Genomic DNA, 21,032 nt, shown 5'->3' on the forward strand with positions numbered 1-21,032 from the left:
ATTACATGAGTCCTGAACACAAAATGACACACAGACACACAGACAGACACAGACACAGACACAGACACACACACAGACACACACAGACACACACAGACACACACACACATATATATATATATATATATATATATATATATATATATATATATATATATATATGTATATGTAACGAACATTTCAGCTTATTTACTCAAGCAATTCAATAACATTGAATCTTACACTGTGATCTATCTCATTTCATTGGTAGGGTGGATGGGCAAAACGTGTAAATATATTTATTTTTGAACTTTACAGTTCAAGCAATATCCTACGATATATTTGTTCTAAGCGTCCACAAACCCTGGCGAAGTTTAGAACTGAACACTTTCGTTGAAAGGTTGATTCTTACATTGTCTACCAAAATTTCCTTGCAGAATATGTTAGACTGAAGAATATTGGGTCTTATTGGAAAGTTTATTTTCTACTCGCCATTTAATCCTGCATAACTTCTGTTAAACCCGGAACGATTGATCTCTTTCAAAGTCTCCGCTCTCGTACCATGAAAAAGCCGCTTTTCATTTTCACTGTAACAAAAAGTACATAGTATTTTAATCAACGTTGAAGACCGGTCATGTGACAGCTTTCACCTCAGAAATTTTCTTGTCATCACAAACTATTTGGAAAAGCAGCAATATAAGGACTTATCTGTCAACGCATTAATCAGTCGATAAGTTCAAAATTATAAAGTAAAATCTTTCCATTTGTCTTTTTTTCAACCAGTCTCTTCGGAATCATTTTGTTTGAGAGAAAATGCGCCCTATTATGGAATTGGAATTTCTTGGAAGACCAATATCTGACGAAGTGTTGCTCTCAGACTCTTCTTTTATGTTGATTTTAAACCTTGTGCTATAGTTACCTGTGTCCAGTACTATACATGTCTTTAAATTGTAAATGCATGTAGTATTTAGACATGTGTACATGAAAAGTATTTGTAAGAAAAATAAATGAGGGCACTCATGCAAGAAAATGGTCGTATCTGTGTTACAAACCATCCTGGATTCTTCCTGTTGAACTTTTCCTTCGACGTTTGATATTGTTTATATCTCCATGGAATTTGTACTCGTTGCAAGTTCTCTATTTCGTACTCTTCGTCATCAAGTGTGGAGAAGAAAAGCTCATAGACTTCTTTGTATTCCATCGATTCTTTGTTGGTAATATCCGACACATGAACATCAGTTTGCTGATTTGGTTCCCAGTGAGGAGGAAGAAGCAGTTCTATCACAAGACAATTGAAATATATCAACTGGTAATTAAAATATCATTTTCCAAGATTTGCCAAGAGTTTCATTGCCATCCCCTTCAAGCGAAGGACCTTATTATATCTTTAGATCTTTGAACGCAACGGGGCTCGATAAAAATGATATCAGTAGGCACACTAGGATGTTCTCTTCATTACAGTATTAAAGTATTATTAAGCCCGGTAGGAAAATAGATCAACAAAAACGAATTATATGTAGGCATTTTACTAGTATGGTCGGCTCCTAAAACACACTATCACTCAGATCAATGAGGATTTGCATGCCTGTCAAATGTGACATCACGGTTCTATCTTTGAACTGACCATGACAAATGCCACTTGACAGCTCTCTTTTGGATCTAAAGTTGCAATTGCTTGCTAAGGTAATGTCCCTGGTTAGATAATCGACTAAAATAGGCATGCCGCTTAATAATCATAGAATATATGGTGTAACCTGCATAGGCCTTAAAATTGAAGAGAAAGGAATCACTCTGCGAGTGCATAGACTGTGAGACGTCCAATCAATGTATCACAATTATTACTGCTGGCATGGTTGGTAATTAACCTACAGCAATCAACGAATGTTTCAAAATCATGAAAAAAACTATTTTCTTTCTTTGTCACCCACCGTCACCCTTCCTTCGAGTCAACGGAAATGTCTCGTTGCCAATCTTCATAACACTTTTGGCACCGATTTCAACAGTAGCAGATTGTCCTAGTAAACTGAGGTTAGAATGCTTTGATTTCTTCTTTTTACCCGGTCTGACTGCTTTGCCATAACATTCATGCAGTACTAAACCATCACTAGCTGTAAATTCTACGTATTCGTCAGTCTGAACTTTGATCCAATACCTGTACATAAATGATACATCGCCTTTCGTTGTATGCCATCAAAACACACGGTATAAATATTATCAATGGTTTCTTTAAGTGGTATACCGACGATCGACTCAAAGAGTTGCGGCTCTCTTAAGAATTGTCAGAGAACGTTTTTTCAACCTTCTCGACAGCGATGCAATTTCAAGAAACCTGATGTTGCACCAACTGCGAATATGGATACTAGGATATGCCGAAGGGCAGTTTTGAAGAAGGCAAACAACGACTTCTCCAGATACTCTGAGAGTACGCAAAGCCTTGGTTAACATCATGACACATTGAATGACAAAATATCATGTCTCCTGAAATACTCTGTTGACCTGATTTGTTTTTAGAAATTTGACAAAAAGTGACGATAAATTTTAAATCACACCCTCATGTTATCATCACTCTTTGAAGCAAGATGTAAGACAATATTTGTATTCGTGAAATCTACTTCACCATTTTTCTTTCAGATATAAAATTTCAGCCTTCTTTTCACGCTGTCTTCGTTTCTGTTCATTCTGCGTCTCCGTATCGAGGTTTTCAATTTCCTTCTTGATGTTCTCGTTCATTTCATCGGCCTTGATATTCATCACCGACTTTCCTTTATCTTTGAAATTTCCAAAGGAACAAATGTGATTAGATATTTTAATTTTACTGATTGAAAGTCATGTGAAAGCTATAATACACAGAAAATATCATTCGTCCCCGTCATTGATGCTCTTGTAAACCCTCTGACAGAGCTATGGAACAAAACTATATCAGCAAAGACGTAATGTTTTAACTTCGCTGTGTCTGTATTAACAGTGTTTTAAAGATTTAGCTGTGTATGGTGCTGAAGAATACAGAAGTCTGACGGTGTAAGAATTTTAAACTTCGATCGTTATCTGCTGTACAGTGCTGGATACATTTCTGTGTTTCAGATAGGTGGTGTGTTAAAATTATATATCATTTGCTCACATTTCTATAATATTCCAACTTTGCAAGATGCCCTGAGATTCTTTACAGTTCTGTTTATGAAACTGTGTTTCAGGTCTATTTCCAAGGGAATAAAACTTTTACAGTCAGTTATTGACGCGGCAAACCTAATAAAAGGCTGAATGTACGTCTAAATCGTATTGAAACCATAAGCTATATAGCAGAGGCTATGTCACGATATGTCACGATAATCACTGTACGCGCTAAGTTGAAAATAACGTGAAAGTACACATACCAACAGTGACAGTGAGATCACACCTCGCAGCCATTGTGGTCAATTGTTGTATAGCAGTATCCGCTAGCTGTCCAATCAGACCGTTTGTCAGTACAAGTTCGTCTTGTTTGTCCTGTTCGACACGTTGTTGTATCTCTCTCTTTACACTGTTGATGGTTTGCTGATCATCGGAAAATATAAGAATCTCGAAAGATGGATAGTTTTTCACTGTATATTTGCTCAGTACACGCAATACTTTGCCTGTGGTTGAAGAAGAAAAGATAACTTCTTGTATTTAGTTAACTTGCATGCGTCAACAATGTTCATCGGTTGGGTTTACCGATATTGACGTACGTACCTGTATGTATGTATGTATGTATGTATGTATGTATGTATGTATGTATGTATGTATGTATGTATGTATGTATGTATGTATGTATGTATGTATGTATGTATGTATGTATGTATCTATGTATCTATGTATCTATGTATCTATGTATCTATGTGTGTATGACCGTGAGTCGACCTTACGAAGCAATCTTTCCACTGATTATTGATGGATATTGACCAATGATGAAGCTCCCTTCAAGTAATCGGTCAATGAGACGTTTCATCAAAGAAGGCAACTGTCTACCGATCCGACTACAGCAATGCAGGTCCAAATCCCTTACTCGTTATTGTTGCAACGTCATAAAAACCAGATATGAACTGAAAGTGCTCACGTGTTTCATTATATATTGCAGTTGTGTAAAATTGAACCTTTGCCACATGTTTGCAACTTCATTGAAAGTATTATGATCAACATAATGAACAGTAATCACTGCCGATTAGGTCATGAAGTATACAAATATGTAATTAGCTGAAATAAAAATATTAAAGTTCTTTGACTGCTGTCATTGTATCACCACTTTATATAGCAAGTGTAATTACCATTGGCCAAGTCCTTCAAGCCATATATGCCGAGCTGTGAAAGCTCATTAGGTATGCAAATTATAAATTAGCTGACATGAACATGTGAAATGACTTTTGATATTGTTTTAACCTGGCATAATCATCAATGTACATAGCATGTTTTGCCAACTTTGATCAAGTAAATCTCGGTATATATCCCTAAATAAGCAAAGTTCATTAAATATGTAAATTAGGAATTGGCTGAAGAGAAAATGCTTAATGACTTTCAATAATATTGTATTATAGTGTCTTTAATGTACATAGCAAGTTTCATCAATTTTGATCAAGTCAATTCAGATAAATATCCCAAATTATGAAAATTCATTTAATATGCACATTAGGAATTGGCTGAAGTAAAAATATGTCTTTTGACTTTCAATAATGTTATATCACAGTATCTTTGATGTATATAGCAAGTTTCAACAACTACAATCAATTTAATTCAAATATATATCCCTAATTAGCAAAGTTCATTAAATATGTAAATTAGGAATTGGCTGCAGTTAAAACGCTTAATGACTTTCAGGAATGTTAAATCATAGTATCTTTAATATACATACCAAGTTTGGTCGATTTTGATCGAATCAAATCAGACATATATCCCTAATTAGGAAAATTCATTTAATATGCAAATTAGCAACTATCTTTCATGTCATCCCTTAATGGTTCCCACTGCTGATATATCTTGGTGTGATCAACATTTGTAGCAAATCTCATCAAATTGTGTGTAGTCGTTTTAATGTATATCCGTTTTTTCTAAAATCATTAATTATGCAAATGAGCAAAAAGTATGCAAGCCGCGCCCACCAAAAACTAATCAGTTCTTGCCATTTGCTAACTGAATCTATGCACCAGATTTGATTCTGATCTGATAAGCCGTTTTTGAGATATCAGACTAACAGACAGACAGACAGACAGACAGACAGACAGACAGACAGACAGACAGACATCGCTGCGACATATGCCCACGTGTGTAAACACGTGAGCAAATTAATGTTGGTTATTTCAATGAGTACACCCTTTCCTTAATGCGTTATTAATGAGCTTTTCCTGGCAGGAATATGTCAAATACTTATTGTGAATGCCATACCTGCGAATTCTAAAACTTCAGTATCATACCGACTATCTTCATCTTCCAAGACACCGGATGTGATCACGCTCCCTGCAACGACAGACGCTGGACTTAATGTATTCAAGTAACCTTTGTCCTGAAGTTCTCTCAAAAACGGCGGGAACTGTGAGGGTTGAGTCGGCCATATTACAATTCGTACCCTCTGTAAGTTCTTTGGTTGATTGGTTGTTGCGTAGTCGATGACACCACGTATCATTGACTGGGCAACTTTGCCTACATCATGTTTGGCTGCTCCTGAAAACAAAAAAACAAGTGAGCTCCAAAAGTGAATCAGCAGTAAACACATAAAATATTTCAAAAAACTTGAGGTACAGATTACACACATATCTGTGTTTAAAGGTAGTTTCCTTTGTGTAGCTTCCGACGTAGAATAAGACATTGGGTTTCCCTTCGTAGGATATACAGATTCATTTTGACTTTGATAATTTGAACACACGATTTTTCACATGCATTTCTGGTTTTTACCACTTCGGAATTTTAACCATATGAAATTTTCCAAACCATGGATAAAGGAAACAGTAATTCACAAAACAAATACGGATGCAATATATGAGGTACATTCATGTAAATATCTTCTGATAGGAACAATAGATGGTTGGCAAGCAAACATAAGACTAAAGGAACAATAGATGGTTGGCAAACATAAGGCTAAATAATGCAACTATTTTAAAAGCACCGTAATCAGACGAATGAAGTAGCTTGCAAAATGTTTTTCAAAGTACAATACAGCAATTGCATCTCTTTACCTGTACCAATTGCTGGTATTGCAATTGATCCAATGCCTTCAATGTCGGCCATTTTAAGACAATCGGAAACTGCTTTCGTTAACTCATTTCCTTGGCAATCCTTCATATGAAAAATCTTCTTGTATTTGAACGCTCCAGCACCTGAAACAGACCATTAAATCAATACATACTAGCGACATCAAATAGAACAGACATGTTGCCAAAACCAAAAAATATTTTAGATATTTCCCTGTATTTATTCAAGCTCTGCATTTTAATTTGCACTTCATCTCTAAAAATTTGGTAATTCCCGTCATAAAAGGTTACCGTATTTCATTGTCAAAAGCAGCACTTATACACTCTAAGAAAATGTAATATGCGTTGTCTTGTCCGTTCATTGTCTCAGTGGAGTGGTGAGATAAGTGCGTTTGTTTTAGGAGGAACCTGAACAAAATTGAATGTAATGGAATCGCTAAGAAGCTATCAAAATTATCAGACCAATTCCAGAAACGTTTGCTAAGAAAATAGGCATGGGAGTGAGATGAAATATAAACATATGGCATGTGGACGAATAAAAAATGATTGTTTTGTTGGCAATGTGTTAAGTTTACAGGGGCGATCGAGTGGCAATAAAAGTCTCCACACAAAGGATTTCCACTGTAAAGTTAAAATCGAAACATGACATTTGCTAGTTTCAGTCTGTTACACTCCCCATGGATTGAAAATAGAGGATTGTCATATTTTAATGATGACAAATAATTCACCCACAAAGATGTACTTGCATTTCAGTCATTTCAGTCCAGGTTGACACTTTAATTTGCTGTTAATAATTTTCTAAGTTTTTAATAATTTTCGCTTCAAAATAAAAAAACTGCCTACCCATTTCTGTCCGTTGCATTCCCTTTACTTATTCTGTTGAAAAATTTTGTACCCTCAACGAATAGCAGGAACACAGTTTACTACTGTAACGATTTCTTAGGAAGTAAATAATTTTCTAAATTATTTCTTACCAGTAATGTAAACCAAATCTTTTGGTTTATCTTCTCCTTGTTCTTTCAGCTCCCCATCGATAACATCACCACCTTGCTGTATGATCCGTCTGCCGAGGGTACCATAACCTACATGCAAAATACAGTTCGATATAATCGTAACGTAAACGTACATATATAATGTAGATAAGGTTTTAAGACTTCGAATCTTTGTCAGTATTGACCGTGTTAAACATGTAAAATAGACCATGGAGTTAACGTCGGTTGTCCATCGTATCATTGGTGTACCATCGTGTACAAAGCAGACACACATGCACAAAGTTTTATACCCGTACCAAACCATTGCATGTAACACTTACCAAGGTCTCCGCTGATCGTATTCACGACTGCATCGACCGTCTCTTGTAAGATATCACCTTCAAAGACATCTAACAGTATACTGCCGACCTTGATGTCGCGAGGAGTTTGTGGGAGCGGTGCGGGTGTACTCGCTTTAACATCTGCCAGAATGAGATACGGTCATGTCAAACATTGACTAAATCGTTGGCATGGATTGTAGAATTGTTATCTATGGATGGTTAAAAAGTTGAGTTGCCCAGGTACATTGTGGCATTTTTACCTGTAGCAACTGTTCTAGACAAATCTGCCATAATCATATCAGAGAACAATACGAGACTATTACGCTTACCCTTTAAATTTGGATGGTCTATTGTTCTTATCAACTTTAAGGGTGCCTACGTAAGGTGGTAATTGGCTTTTCATATTGTGGTTATGTATTTTTGATTAACATACTAGTATACGGCTCTAGGCTATTGACAATATACTTTTATCCCCGGTATTTTATGAATAGCCACATCATTATACATCTTTCAAAGGGCCAGTATTATAACTTTTGATGATTTTTTTTACTGTTTTTGATTTTTAATTTCAAGGACAGTTTCTTTTTCTACTCCTTTAAGCATATCTAAATAAACGGTATTACGCCCGTCAACTCAGTCTGTACATATATGTAGAGTGCATCGTTATTGTTGTAAAGTGAATTCTGGTCCGAACTGGAATTCGAATGTAAACAATAACAATGCATTTACAGGTAAAGTTAAACAGTTGGCGTTTCAACATGCTTTGAGGAGTAGAACGAGAATTTTCAATAGGCGCACTGAAAACAGTGTAAAATCATCAAAATTTACAGCCGCTCGCCCTTTTAGGTTTTTTTTTTTCTAGCAAATTATGTCCCCCACTAGATTACTAAGCATGTAGTCCTTGTAACCTCCACAAATGTAATATCAACCACAATTGTAATAAAATCAACCACAAATGTAATAAAACAGTCAACCATTAATGTAACAACCCGCAACCACAAATGTAATGAACAAATTAACCATAAATGTAATAAAAAAAACACAACCATAAATGCAATAAACTTGAACTTGCATATGTGATCATTTGTTTATCAATGCCCTGAGTCAATAACTCATACTTGCATACTTTCCTGAAACCATGTTTCCTGTCCGAAGCACAGAATAGAATACTTTGAGAATACTATCAGAAAACGGCGAGGTACCGATCAAACCGTTAGATAATGAAAGTGTAACAGCAGTTCTAGACACTGATAATTACATAATAAGAAAGCGTCAAAATAACTCGTCAACCAGTGATACCACACAAAGTTTATGACAAATGACTCAGAACAAATAACAGAGAAATATACAACCTTATAACAGAAACTTACGAAACAAACATGTTGACGAGAACATGCATCCATATTTAAATCTAGTAAGAACAATACGAACACTACCTTGAACACAGTAGAACAAAATTAGACATCCTAGCATCCCCAGTGAAGGAACAAACTTCAATTAGGACAACATGGGAATACAGCAAATCTATCGATTATTCTACACAATTTATCCACTGAAGATGAATTTGAGGCGACTGATTAAGAAAGTACGGCAAATTCCGAAAAAAACGGCGTTAAAGGATCGTAGTGTTATACAGTCTCCTCCACTCTGGAGTAGAGACTGCACTGACGTTCAGATTACAGCTGTGTCTCGGCATGGCCAATCAGTTTTGTACACAAAATAGGGAAACGTAAAATACACCTTCAAATATGCAAAACACACTAAACGCAAACAATTAAGAAATGAATAATGTGTGGAGTTGCTTTCCTTATTACATAGATATATATTTATGGGTTAATTCACCAATTTCGACGACAAAATATATTTATTACATTTATGGTTGACAAGTATTACATTTATGGGTGATTTTTTTATTACATTTATGGTTACCATTTATTACAATTGTAGTTGGTGTTTTTATTACATTTATGGTTGAATTTTGTTACATTTATGGATGATATTACATTTATGGGTGCATTTTATTACAATTATGGTTGATGTTACATTTATGGAGATTATTACATTTGTGGAGGTTACAGTTCTGCACAGGGTCGCGAGATTGCATTCTAACAAGGTATGCGTACAGCAAGGATACAAAAAAGGAGATCAAAATTCAGCATTATAACACGTAAAGTAACAGTTTTTGGACTAGCCTTCGTTCAGTATTCATGTGAAACAGTCGTGAAGTCAAATGTCAAATACAGTCCAATTACATCCAAAGTTATTCATGTTATGCCAATTTGCTCTAACAAAATTTCGGCCAGTATGTTTAAAGATACTTCATATGAATTACCTTACTTTAATATAGAATGCGCCTCGGGGACACATACTTGGACTCTCAAACCTTTGCGATTCTTTTCTTATCTACTACTTGTGGAGGCTCGTTTTGAAGCCCTTTGAGACAGAAAAACGTTCAACTTCTAAGATTTTTTTTTAAATTGAGAATTTTATTTTTCTCCATAGAGGCCTCTTTTTCTATCAATGTTCATATGTTGATTCGAATATTGTCTGTCAGCTGCACCCTCAAGGACGAGAATTAGAAGTAATACACACAATTATTTCACAAACCGCTTACTCTATTTGTGACTACCTGCATGGTTGTTTTCTCATCAGCATCGTCAAGACTCTCACATGGGCAGATCTAACGGATTCTAATACTAGTAATATAGAAACTAGATTTCACGTACAATTTGTCTAGAATGAAGTGTCGAACCTTTAAGTGCGTCATTTGTAAGATTGGTATTCTCCTAAATGAGAAACAATTTCTTCCCAGAATATTTAGGTGTTGTACATTGCTATATAAAATGTAGTGTCGATGTTTCTCTGTTTTCAGTGTAACTCTGCTTCGTTCGAGGTTAATTTGATTAGTGATTCATTGAAAGCTTGAACTCTGTGATAAACCATCATTCCTCTGTGAGATCTCGTATTACCTGACGACGTCTCGGGTTGTGTACATCGTCCAAGTCGACTGTTCAACTCCTCCTCAAATGCCTTGATAGTCTGGCTATCGAATACAACAAACCGAATATCCTAGGTGATAAATAACGTTCAAATGAATTTGAATTAGAAATTATGCACAAGGGTACATTTGACCTAAATATATCTTACACATTTAATAACGCTACTTTGATTTTTCACGTTCTTTATTTTATTAATTTTCTGTGACCTGCTGTCTCAATATGTACGGCGTTAGTGTGCTTTTGGATATTGGTGATCTGGTGAGACAATAAGTTGTATTACCTTTAGCTGCGACATCGCATTTTGTTCTGAAAATGCCACTGCTTGGTCATACATGCACTTGGCAACAATGTGTTTTCCTGAATTGTTTACTCCAGTGCCAATCGCCGGCAGACAGATTGAATGATATCCACCTTTTGATGCAAAGTCCAATGCACTATTGACAACGGCGCGTAAGCCCTTGTGAAAATAATGAAATAAAAATGGTTAACATGCAAGCAATATTTGGTGTTGTTAATAAGAAGACTGAACTTCGTGTGAGGACATGCCTTTCTCTGAATGTTGTTCGTACCGACAAACAATTAACCACGACTAATTTGTACATCCTTGTACAAAGCCTTGTATCTGTATGTCATTTTAGGTCATACATACCTCCGTATCATCTTTTGCAGGCGTAAATGCGTGATATATCTTCTTGCATGGTAGATTATATCCTGGTGTATCGATACCAAGTCCAGGTAATCGGCCATTGTGACTTCTTACCAAGCCAGCACAAACCTGCAGCCATAAATATGATTAATCGGTTAACTTTAACTTGATTTTGAAAACACAATACATGCCGGTATGCTTCTAATACATACATACATACATACATACATACATACATACATACATACATACATAAAAACATACAGCAGGTGCATGCGCATAAATGAGTATATATATATATATATATATATATATATATATATATATATATATATATATATATATATATATATATATATGCATATATATATATACATATATATATATATATATATATATATATATATATATATATATATATATATATATATATATAAGTAATTTTGTGTTACTATTTATAACGCTCTGCTTTAGCATCGAGCACTGTAATTTCCCACTATGACATCTGTATACTTCGATATCTATCTATCTATCTATCTATCTATCTATCTATCTATCTATCTATCTATCTATCTATCTATCTATCTATCTATATATATATATATATATATATATATATATATATATATATATATATAATTGTGTGTATACGTATGTATATAATGGATGGATGGACTGACGGATCGTTAGGCAGACTTGGGCAGACAGACAGAGAGACACCGAAATGGACAGACAGACATACAGGTAGACATACAGGCAGGCAGACAGACAGATAGATAGATAGATAGATAGATAGATAGATAGATAGATAGATAGATAGATAGATAGATAGATAGATAGATAGATAGATAGATAGATAGATAGATAATCAGATGGATAGACGGACAGATAGGGTACGGTAGGCAGACAGACAGACAGGCAGCTGATGATGGTGTTTGGGCAGTAATCGATGGTAGAAAGATGACATGCGAATCAACCGACAAATTGAAATAAAGTTAACGTTTTAAAACTAAAATGGATAGAACCATTGACGGCAGTCGTATACCTTTTTTAAATTGGGTCCTGCAGCTTTACTCATGGTGTTACTAACACCAGCGTTAAACTTCAAATCAGAGCTGGTTGAGTTAACAATGACATCGACCTGTAATAGCGAAAAGTTACATAGAAAAGTTTATTATACTTGCCAATTAGCTGTTTTATTTTAAACACTGTCTCTCTCTTAAACACACACACTCTCTCTCTCTCTCTCTCTCTCTCTCTCTCTCTCTCTCTCTCTCTCTCTCTCTCTCTCTCTCTCTCTCTCTCTCTCTCTCTCTCTCTCTCTCAGACAGACAGACAGACAGATAGACAGACGGACAGACAGACAGACACAAATACACACAAATGGTAGCTGCATTTTTATACGAACACTTTGTTGAGTTAGGTTTCCTTTCACTAAAGTTATTCTTGCATTTCCTTCAGTCTCCAAGGTATCGTACACGTCATCATCATCGCAACCAGGCTCTCCGCCCATCGCCGTCTCTGTCTGTGATACATAAAAATGAACGACGAAAGTTCAATTTCGTAACACTACTTTAGACTAATATCAAAAGCAGAATAAGCGATAGGTACATAAATAATAAACAGAAAAGTGACAGTTTGTGTGGTGCATTCATTTGCCGCAATAAGACCTTTTTATGTTGGCCATAAGTTGAAATTGGCTAGATACAGCATGGAGCATATCAACGAGGCAGATTGAATGAATTGTACCTCAGCAGTTTGGTCGTCTTTATTGGGAATTTCATCTTTGCGTATCACTCGCAGCACACATTCAAACTTGTTCTCTACTTCTTTTATAAGAACAGATTGGTCACCGTCTCTAAATAGTTTCTCCTTTCCTGTCGGTATAACCATATTGATAAAAATGAAAAGGGGGATATCAGATGTAAGGTAATTGCTCGAAAGACTGTCGAATCGTTTTGAACATTGACGCACTAAAAGACTTATTACTGCTGATTTGCATATTTTTAATGAATTTTCATAATTAGGCTGATATGTAAAGAAATAGTTCACCAAATTTCATGCAGTTCACCAGATCAATATAAATAAACATTGTGTTTTGAAGATTGTCGACGTTGTATCATACAGACGTCACCAGGCATAGAAAAAGTCTCGAGATGGTGCTGTTTCATGGAACAGATCTCTGAATCTCATTGCTTTAACTGTGCTCTCCCTGGCCTTTCGAAATTGTTAGTAAATTTACGAATTGGGTTCAAAAAATATTAGTAAGCACAAATTATGTTATTCCGAACCCACCAACTTTCAACAAGCACTTCTGGTACTCAATAGATGATTTTAAGAGGATAGAAATGATGAATGATTTCATTATAGACAAAAGAAAATGAAAAATCCCTTTTAGTTTTTTTGACAATGAACACTCATATTTTGATACGCATTTTCAAAAGATTTATTAAATAACACAGTACATCATGGGTCATGAATGCTTGTAACATTGAAATTTCTTCCTTTTCTCAATAAAGTGTGTAATTTTGGTCAACGGCCAATGAATGTTATTCAATTACTCTATCTTTATTACACAACATAACATGTTCAAGTATATTGTGACACAAATCATAACTCCCTTAGTGTGTGTAGTCAGTGGTTGATGATTATATATATTAATTTATGAAGCGGTCATTAATATTATCAAATATTATCAGTGTTTGCACAAGTTTTAGATGCTAGAAATCTGTCCCCTGTTTTTCATATTTGGAAAGCTCTGTTACTTTGAAAGTATGCACGTCATCCATAGGTACTAGGTGGTGCCTCTATAGCTGCAGTCATTATGCCATGTTCATCTCTAAAATTCTTTTTAAACAACCACTGATCAGAACATTTGGCAGTCTGTGGTTTCGCACAAATTTTGTCTCATCTCAATCAAATTTAAGTACGCAAACTGAGACTGGTGATCCTGCTAATGTTTTCTTAGAGACAGTTACACTTTTAAAACGCTGCAGATGATCGTCATTTATTTTTTTGTCTGGATAAACTTTTTGGTCATGGGACTGTGCACAGCATTTTCTCTGGATCATAGTAAACTATCAGATTCATAACATTTGCTGAGACAGTTTCTTGTAAAATATTTGAAGGAAACCTATTCAAATTGGCACGCTGACTGAAAAATTCAATTTTCAGATCGTCAAATGACAAATCTATGACATCTAAGATTTCCGGCTCGCTTCCACCTCCATGCACAGAAAAACACTTTGCAGTACATGTTCAACCATGTGCGGTCCGGACTGCACTGTTCTGCTGTAGTTCGACTGTCTTTCAAGCTGACTGTTCTTGATCTCTTCTAGCTCGGCGGTTTCATTGTTTCGTATTTTTTCACATCAGTTGCCGTTTTTATGCCCAACTTTCTTTCCCAACTGGATACTATCAATCCAAAGTATTTGTAACTGCCCGCTTCCCTCGATCCGCTTCAACAGTCCATTCGGAAAGTTGACAGCATGTGAGTGTTTGGGTGTCTCGAAACTACCGTAATGGGATGGTAATGCATGACACACCACTATGAGAGTACAAGACCTGGGGATCTTGAAACCTTTTCGCGCATGCTCATGTTATCACAGGTCAAAGTCCAAAGCCAGCTATCACCATGTGTCGATGCGCCAATGATAGGGGCAGCGTAGTTTTGAAAGACGAGATATGACAGTATTTCCCCGGAATTCACAATCTTGACCGAAAATCAGGCTTCAAAAATAACAAAATCGTTCGTAAATGGCCGATCGGGCATTCACTTTTTTTCGTAATTTTCATTTTTGTTCGTAATTTACGAAAGTTACGAGCGACAGCGAGAGCACAGTTTAAGTGTTCTAATTATGAATCTGTTTGAAAGTGAACTGAAATATGAAACTAAACGGAGCAGGAAAACTCACGCATTCGTGCATTGATGGTAGCATTTTTGATAAATAGAAACGATGCACTTTGCCTCTGCTGCGTACAAACGTGACATTAACATAAATTGTCATATTTAAATTGGTACGAATCAATGAAGAAACCTTCCACGATGTATTAAGAAGCATAATTCATAATCTGCATGTCGGGCGAATTATCACTGTTCAGGACGCAGTGACAAGTGGAATCGGAAAGGACGCAATACATAGTTGTTCATTCTAAAATTATTGTGATTCTGCAAAAACACAACAACAATAGTTTCATTGTGTTATATCATTACATTTACCTTTTACTTTAAGTGATGAAGACAGTACACTGTTTACCATTTCTTCCAATCTTGTCTTGGCACCATTTAAACATCTTGTCGTTCCCTTGATTTTAACCACAGCTTCCTCTTCTGTATGTTTTTGATTCCCGCAAATTTCGACAAAGCCAGCACTAAATTCCGCCTCGATTTTCTTGAACGGCTTCTTCCTGTATCTAAGCAGATATCTAATCTTTTCAGATTGAAGCCTGACAAGCACTTCACGGATTTCGTGATCTGTGATGAAATTCTGTAAATCTTTCATGCAACTGTTTACTTTTTCATATGTTCCTCGGATAAGAATCTTATCTTTGTCAGAGCTTATGATAATTTCAAGGTCACTCGAGTCCGGTCCCCTGTAACTGCTTATCTTTTGCTGTAACAACTGTTTTTCTAAAAGTTCAGGTTGTCTCACAGCGATTGTCACCGCCTTGAATCCATTCAAAATCTGCTTAATTGTTGTCATGGTCTTTGTTAGATCATGCGCTGTTCCCATGACAACTACGCTACTACCGTCTCGGATGTCAGTTTCTGTTGCACCATGGTCGGTTATCTGGCGTTTTAAGTACTGTCCGATGTTCAAACTTTTGGGAATGCGTCTTTTGTATTCTTCAGAAATATTGTACCAAGCTTCGAAAATTTCACGGCAAATCGTTTTTCTAAGATGTTCGTTTGCGTTTGATATGTCTTTCCGATGCCCTTTGAGAGTAAGAGTCACGTGATCGGGATTTACGGTAGAGACATTTTCATCGACTATAACTACCTGTCCCGGTAGTTGCCGCGGAATTTTCCCTTTCTGGATGATTCTCCATTTTGTTTTTTGAATTTCTATTTGACCAGTGACAACCAGGTAGCTGCTACATTCTTCAATTATGTACTCATCAAGTGTTATTTTCGCAGAAGACACGGAATTTGGTTTGCCGACAAGACAAATTCGGTTTCCTTGTCTGATCACCTCTACTTCTGTTGCTTGATGTTTCACGTCTTCAAGCTTGTTTGTTAAAGCTTGCTCGGGAATATCAAGGTCATCCGGTATCGTTGCGTACTCTACGGAAAACGTTTGCTGAAATTCGTCTAGCAAGGCCTTACAACTTTGTTTTCTTTCCAGCATATCAAGATAATCCCTCTGTGACGTACCGAACACATTAAATGACATGGCAATATTTCCGTCGTCATCCTCTGTTACTATTTTACCGCGTTGCTGAGAGATGATTTCTTCGACTCTAACCCGATACTCTCGATGTGAGTTGATGTAATTGAAAATGTGACCATTAAATGATAGAGATGCTGTTGTTGATATCATTTTTTCGGTCGACATTGAAAGATAGTGCGGCTTGGCGAACATACATGTTAATTTGCGTCGAATATACTTCAAGGCCTTCTCCATATCTGCAATGTATTTCAAATCACAAAAATTCCTCTTTGTAACTTTGTGCCAGTTTCTTCATCATGATCATACAAATTTCATCATATCACAAAATTTTCGATAATCGACATTTTCTTGCATCTAACAGAGACACTACACAAATAAATAAATATTTTTGGGTCATTCAGTCTATCCATAGACGGTAGATAACGGACTACCGTCTATACTACTAAGACTCCAAGTACGAAATTCCAGGACACTTTACATTAAGTGTAAAACATAAAAAAATGGAGCGTTACCAATATATGTATGGCTAAAGTGACTCTATTTACATGGAAACCTGCCATGGAAACTGAGACGAACGCTTCAGATTTCTCTTACCCGATTCGTTAATAAAAATTAAAATGGCTATTCCACTTTGGTTAGACCATATAACATCTCGAACTTCTGGCTCTATGCCAAGTTCACGTACATCCTCCAGGGTGTCCGTGGCTTCGAGTCCACTCAAAGCAAGATAATCAGTGGTTTCGATTCGTTGCCAAGATACCGCGATTCCTGTGTTGCTGTCGTTTCCCAATGAAGTTATCAATGCATCCAGGTCTAAAATTTGTCAATCCACATTTAGTTCAACGGTACAGGAAAAACTAATGTTATTATCATACAGATGAATACATTTCTTGTGTTGAAGCAATCGATTGTCATGTTGGTGTAGATTGTCTCCCAACATATCGTAAATCATGCATATTTTCGGTATAGGGGTCACAGTATCTTGCACATGATTAAAGTATCGCTCCTGTGTAAGCTTATCCTGGGAACGGTGCAAGTTTTCGCTCTAAAGTCAGTATGAACTACATCAAAACATTTCCAAAAAACTTAAGCTATTATTTCGTCTGCCCAATTATCGATGCAACAAAACTAGTGATAAGCTTATATTGACATTACATGCAGAAGGAAGACATTTACTTACCTGTCGAAGATTTCTTGAAAGTGACAATGTGATTGCTTTGATACTGTCCTCCGATTTCGTCGAAAGATCTTATTGATAAATTAAGATCCAATTGATCGATATGTTTTTGAAGAAGAGGTTTGATGGTGAACTGGACTTGGTCTGTCGACACAGCTCCCTGGAGCAGAAAAACAAGAATGTTTACAGAAGGCAAACTTTGCAGACACCAACAATATATGAGTAAAACACACACAGACACAAAGACACACAAACACAGACACAGACACATACACATACACACACACACCATGTATATATATATATATATATATATATATATATATATATATATATATATATATATATATATATATATATATATATATATTATATATACACAAGTAGTCTCAATCGTCAATAATGTACAAGTGTAAATCAATGTTCCACTCTCCTCAGCTTATATATCCCAAATATTTCGAACGGACTAAGCCGTCCTTCTTCATTGGGTCCACTACAATCACCAATCTCGAACTGCCACTGTCAAGTTAAGAGCTCTTTACATCCTTGTATGACAAAAGAGTAATTATGGAACAATTATATGATTGTTTTTTGTGCATGGCCAAATGCCAGGGTGCCCTATAGCGGGGTTGGCAGCCTACTGTTTTCTGTAAATTCCGTTGTTCCTTGTGCCCAGTTCCTAAATCCAAAATGATTTTCTTAATTGCCTGTAAATTTTATTATTTTTGTGCTGTTTTTCTATACCTGTCACTCGGGAATTATTATTGTATGGGACTCCTCGTTAATGTGTATTGGTACAGGTTCAGTTTGGTTGTTGTTTCTGATAAGTGAAAGATGGTTTTGTATAGTGTCACGTGTTTCTCCTGTGTAGACTATTTTTTCACACAAGCTGCATGAAATTGCGCACACAAGGTAGGTGGACTTGCAGTTGATGTGGCGGCTTATATTGTAACACAAGTTGTCGATATATACAAATAAACACACACACATATTTGTGTGTGTATATATATATATATATATATATATATATGCGATGACGGCAATAATAATGAGTATATTCTCATGATCATTATCACCTTCATCGACGTCATCATCGTCATAATCCTCCTCCTCCTCATCATCATCATCATCATCATCAAAAATAAATTACCTCAAAAAGTAATCGTCGATTGTCAGGTAGACATAATTTGACGAGTACATCATCGACAGGATATTCTCTTCCGTAGACAGCAAAGTCTTCGCTTCCTGGATAGAGATGACAACAGTGCACACTCAAAATCGTCTTAACTGATAGGCAATATTTGACGGTGTTTTCGTACTCTCTGGGATTTCATTAAGAGCCGGCAACCGGCGAAATTGACCAGTTACTCTCACGATTTCGCAGGCTACTTTTTTGGAAATTTGAACTCTTTCATAGCTAAAATATTTTTTACCTTCTGAAATGATACGGACAAGTTTCACAAGCTGTGTAATCAAACTTTTCAACAGCTTTTATGGGAAACGAAATTTAAAAGACGAGCGACTACTACGATCGCCTTGTACTACGATGCAGCACGGTCTTGCGTATACTGCCTCAATAAAAATCGGAATTGCAACGGACGATTCTACTGGCTACCTGAATTGCTGATTCCTTTGTAGTGACCTTTATATACGCCAATGAAAACGTGTATACTTCACCCGTCGGCCGTCGTTAGCTCAACTAAAAATGGTCGATGAAAAAATGAAGATGGAAGCGATCGCAAGGTCAAGCTTCTCTGTAAGATCTTCGGTTTTGAAGTGGACCAAGAAACAAAAAAAGGATAGGCTGTGACCTGATTTTTTTCCCGATTACAGTTCGAATTTTAGTAGGCTGACGTGCGTTGCGTCCATGCGAACGTATATAACCAGCTGGACGTATTATATACTGCTTTTCGGTCTATCGACGCCAATAAAAACGTCACCCAGAGAGTGGTGAATTACAATACGATCAGACCACTAAAATTCACTTCAAAAGCGCTCGTCAGGTTAAATCCAAATGTGAGCTTCTGAACGTACAAATTTTCATATCCCATATCAAGGTTCTTACTTTGCATACCCATATAGTCAAATAACTTTGAGGGTCTTTGTTTCTATTTGCGAAATATGGTAATGATTGTCATTTTTTTAACATTATTCGTTATATAAATTATCTTTTTACCTCCCCATTGGTATAAAAGTTCTTCATCTACAGATTTCCATACCAAACATCAGGGTTCTTAATTTTAAGCATAACATTATACATTAATGAAAAGTTTCTCATTTACTGTGCTTAAAATATGAGTGTTTCATCCAGGATGGCATCAACAAGGGAGATTTTCCCCCTTTACCAGAAAATTTCGGGGGCATTTCACAAGTTCATGTCGTCTACTTGTACCTCTAAGGTGTGACTGGCACCATTTCATTTTGGGGCCGGGGAATGTCCCCTTGACAAATTAATTGGGGTGCCAACATTTCAACAGAGGGGGAATCCCCTATCCTAATGTCTGGATGTAACACTATATAACACCATCTACATATCAAATTTATATCATTGATAATAGTGAATTATTATAGTTTACCTCCTAAAAGCATAGAGGCTCTAAAGACTTCAGTTTTCTTTGTTCAAAATATCGTCAACATTACCATATTTTATCATTTTAATTGCGAATTATCATACTTAGGCCTAATCTCCCAGGAAAATTGCTGACAATTCTCCTGAAAATGCTAGAAATTCAAGTGACTGTGAGCTGAGAAAAGTGAATTTTAGCTCGTTTTTCAGAGTTTCCGGCCTTCGGCCGGGAGGGGGAACACCCTCTCCCGGACCTTCCCCGGACGACGACCGCTATATGGTCATTCATGGCAGCTGCAAGCCGCCTACTTTTCCATTCTGGCCCCCTACCTCAAAGCTTAATGCAACCCCGACACTACACTAAATGTGAATTGTATTGTTTAAATGATATCTGTACTTTATTTTTTTTCATTCAAAGGTGGACATAATGGCAATATTGACTAAAAATAAAAAAAAGGCCGGACAAAATAAGTAAATTGTTCCACGAACCCTTCGATTCTACTTTTACGATTTCAAATTTTCCTTGGAAACCCGTAAAATAGCCGCAAAATTCACTGCGACGCAAAATACGCTGTTGCGCCCGTCTTGAATCGTGTTTGGCTGTTGCAAATTCTCTGTGTAGTTGTCAATCTTGAAACATACGAGTCAGTATAAATAAAGTGGTAAGCTTTTAGTTCTGTAAAATCTGGGTTCTTATGTAGTGACTCAGGAATAGATGCGTGTGCGTACAAACAAAGTTGACAATTTAAACAGGCATTTTGGATATCCG

General features: G+C 36.3%; 1 protein-coding gene across 1 annotated transcript in view; it reads right to left on the minus strand.

The window, feature by feature from the left end:
- Positions 1-21,032, minus strand: part of LOC139139812 (uncharacterized) — a 29,664-nt gene that overhangs the window by 1,175 nt on the left and 7,457 nt on the right. Inside the window, exons 3-21 of the mRNA XM_070708746.1 lie at positions 18,848-18,942; positions 17,701-17,857; positions 17,115-17,333; positions 15,350-16,756; positions 12,880-13,007; positions 12,539-12,655; positions 12,176-12,271; positions 11,134-11,259; positions 10,765-10,941; positions 10,455-10,554; positions 7,486-7,626; positions 7,148-7,255; positions 6,159-6,299; positions 5,371-5,646; positions 3,351-3,590; positions 2,597-2,747; positions 1,908-2,131; positions 1,032-1,257; positions 472-566 (exon numbers count right to left, since the gene is read on the minus strand). Coding sequence (XP_070564847.1) covers positions 472-566; positions 1,032-1,257; positions 1,908-2,131; positions 2,597-2,747; positions 3,351-3,590; positions 5,371-5,646; positions 6,159-6,299; positions 7,148-7,255; positions 7,486-7,626; positions 10,455-10,554; positions 10,765-10,941; positions 11,134-11,259; positions 12,176-12,271; positions 12,539-12,655; positions 12,880-13,007; positions 15,350-16,756; positions 17,115-17,333; positions 17,701-17,857; positions 18,848-18,942 — 4,224 coding nt within the window. The remainder of the gene's footprint in view (positions 1-471; positions 567-1,031; positions 1,258-1,907; positions 2,132-2,596; positions 2,748-3,350; positions 3,591-5,370; positions 5,647-6,158; positions 6,300-7,147; positions 7,256-7,485; positions 7,627-10,454; positions 10,555-10,764; positions 10,942-11,133; positions 11,260-12,175; positions 12,272-12,538; positions 12,656-12,879; positions 13,008-15,349; positions 16,757-17,114; positions 17,334-17,700; positions 17,858-18,847; positions 18,943-21,032) is intronic.

Source organism: Ptychodera flava, chromosome 9, assembly GCF_041260155.1.
Source record: "Ptychodera flava strain L36383 chromosome 9, AS_Pfla_20210202, whole genome shotgun sequence".
NCBI classification, from domain to species: domain Eukaryota; kingdom Metazoa; phylum Hemichordata; class Enteropneusta; family Ptychoderidae; genus Ptychodera; species Ptychodera flava.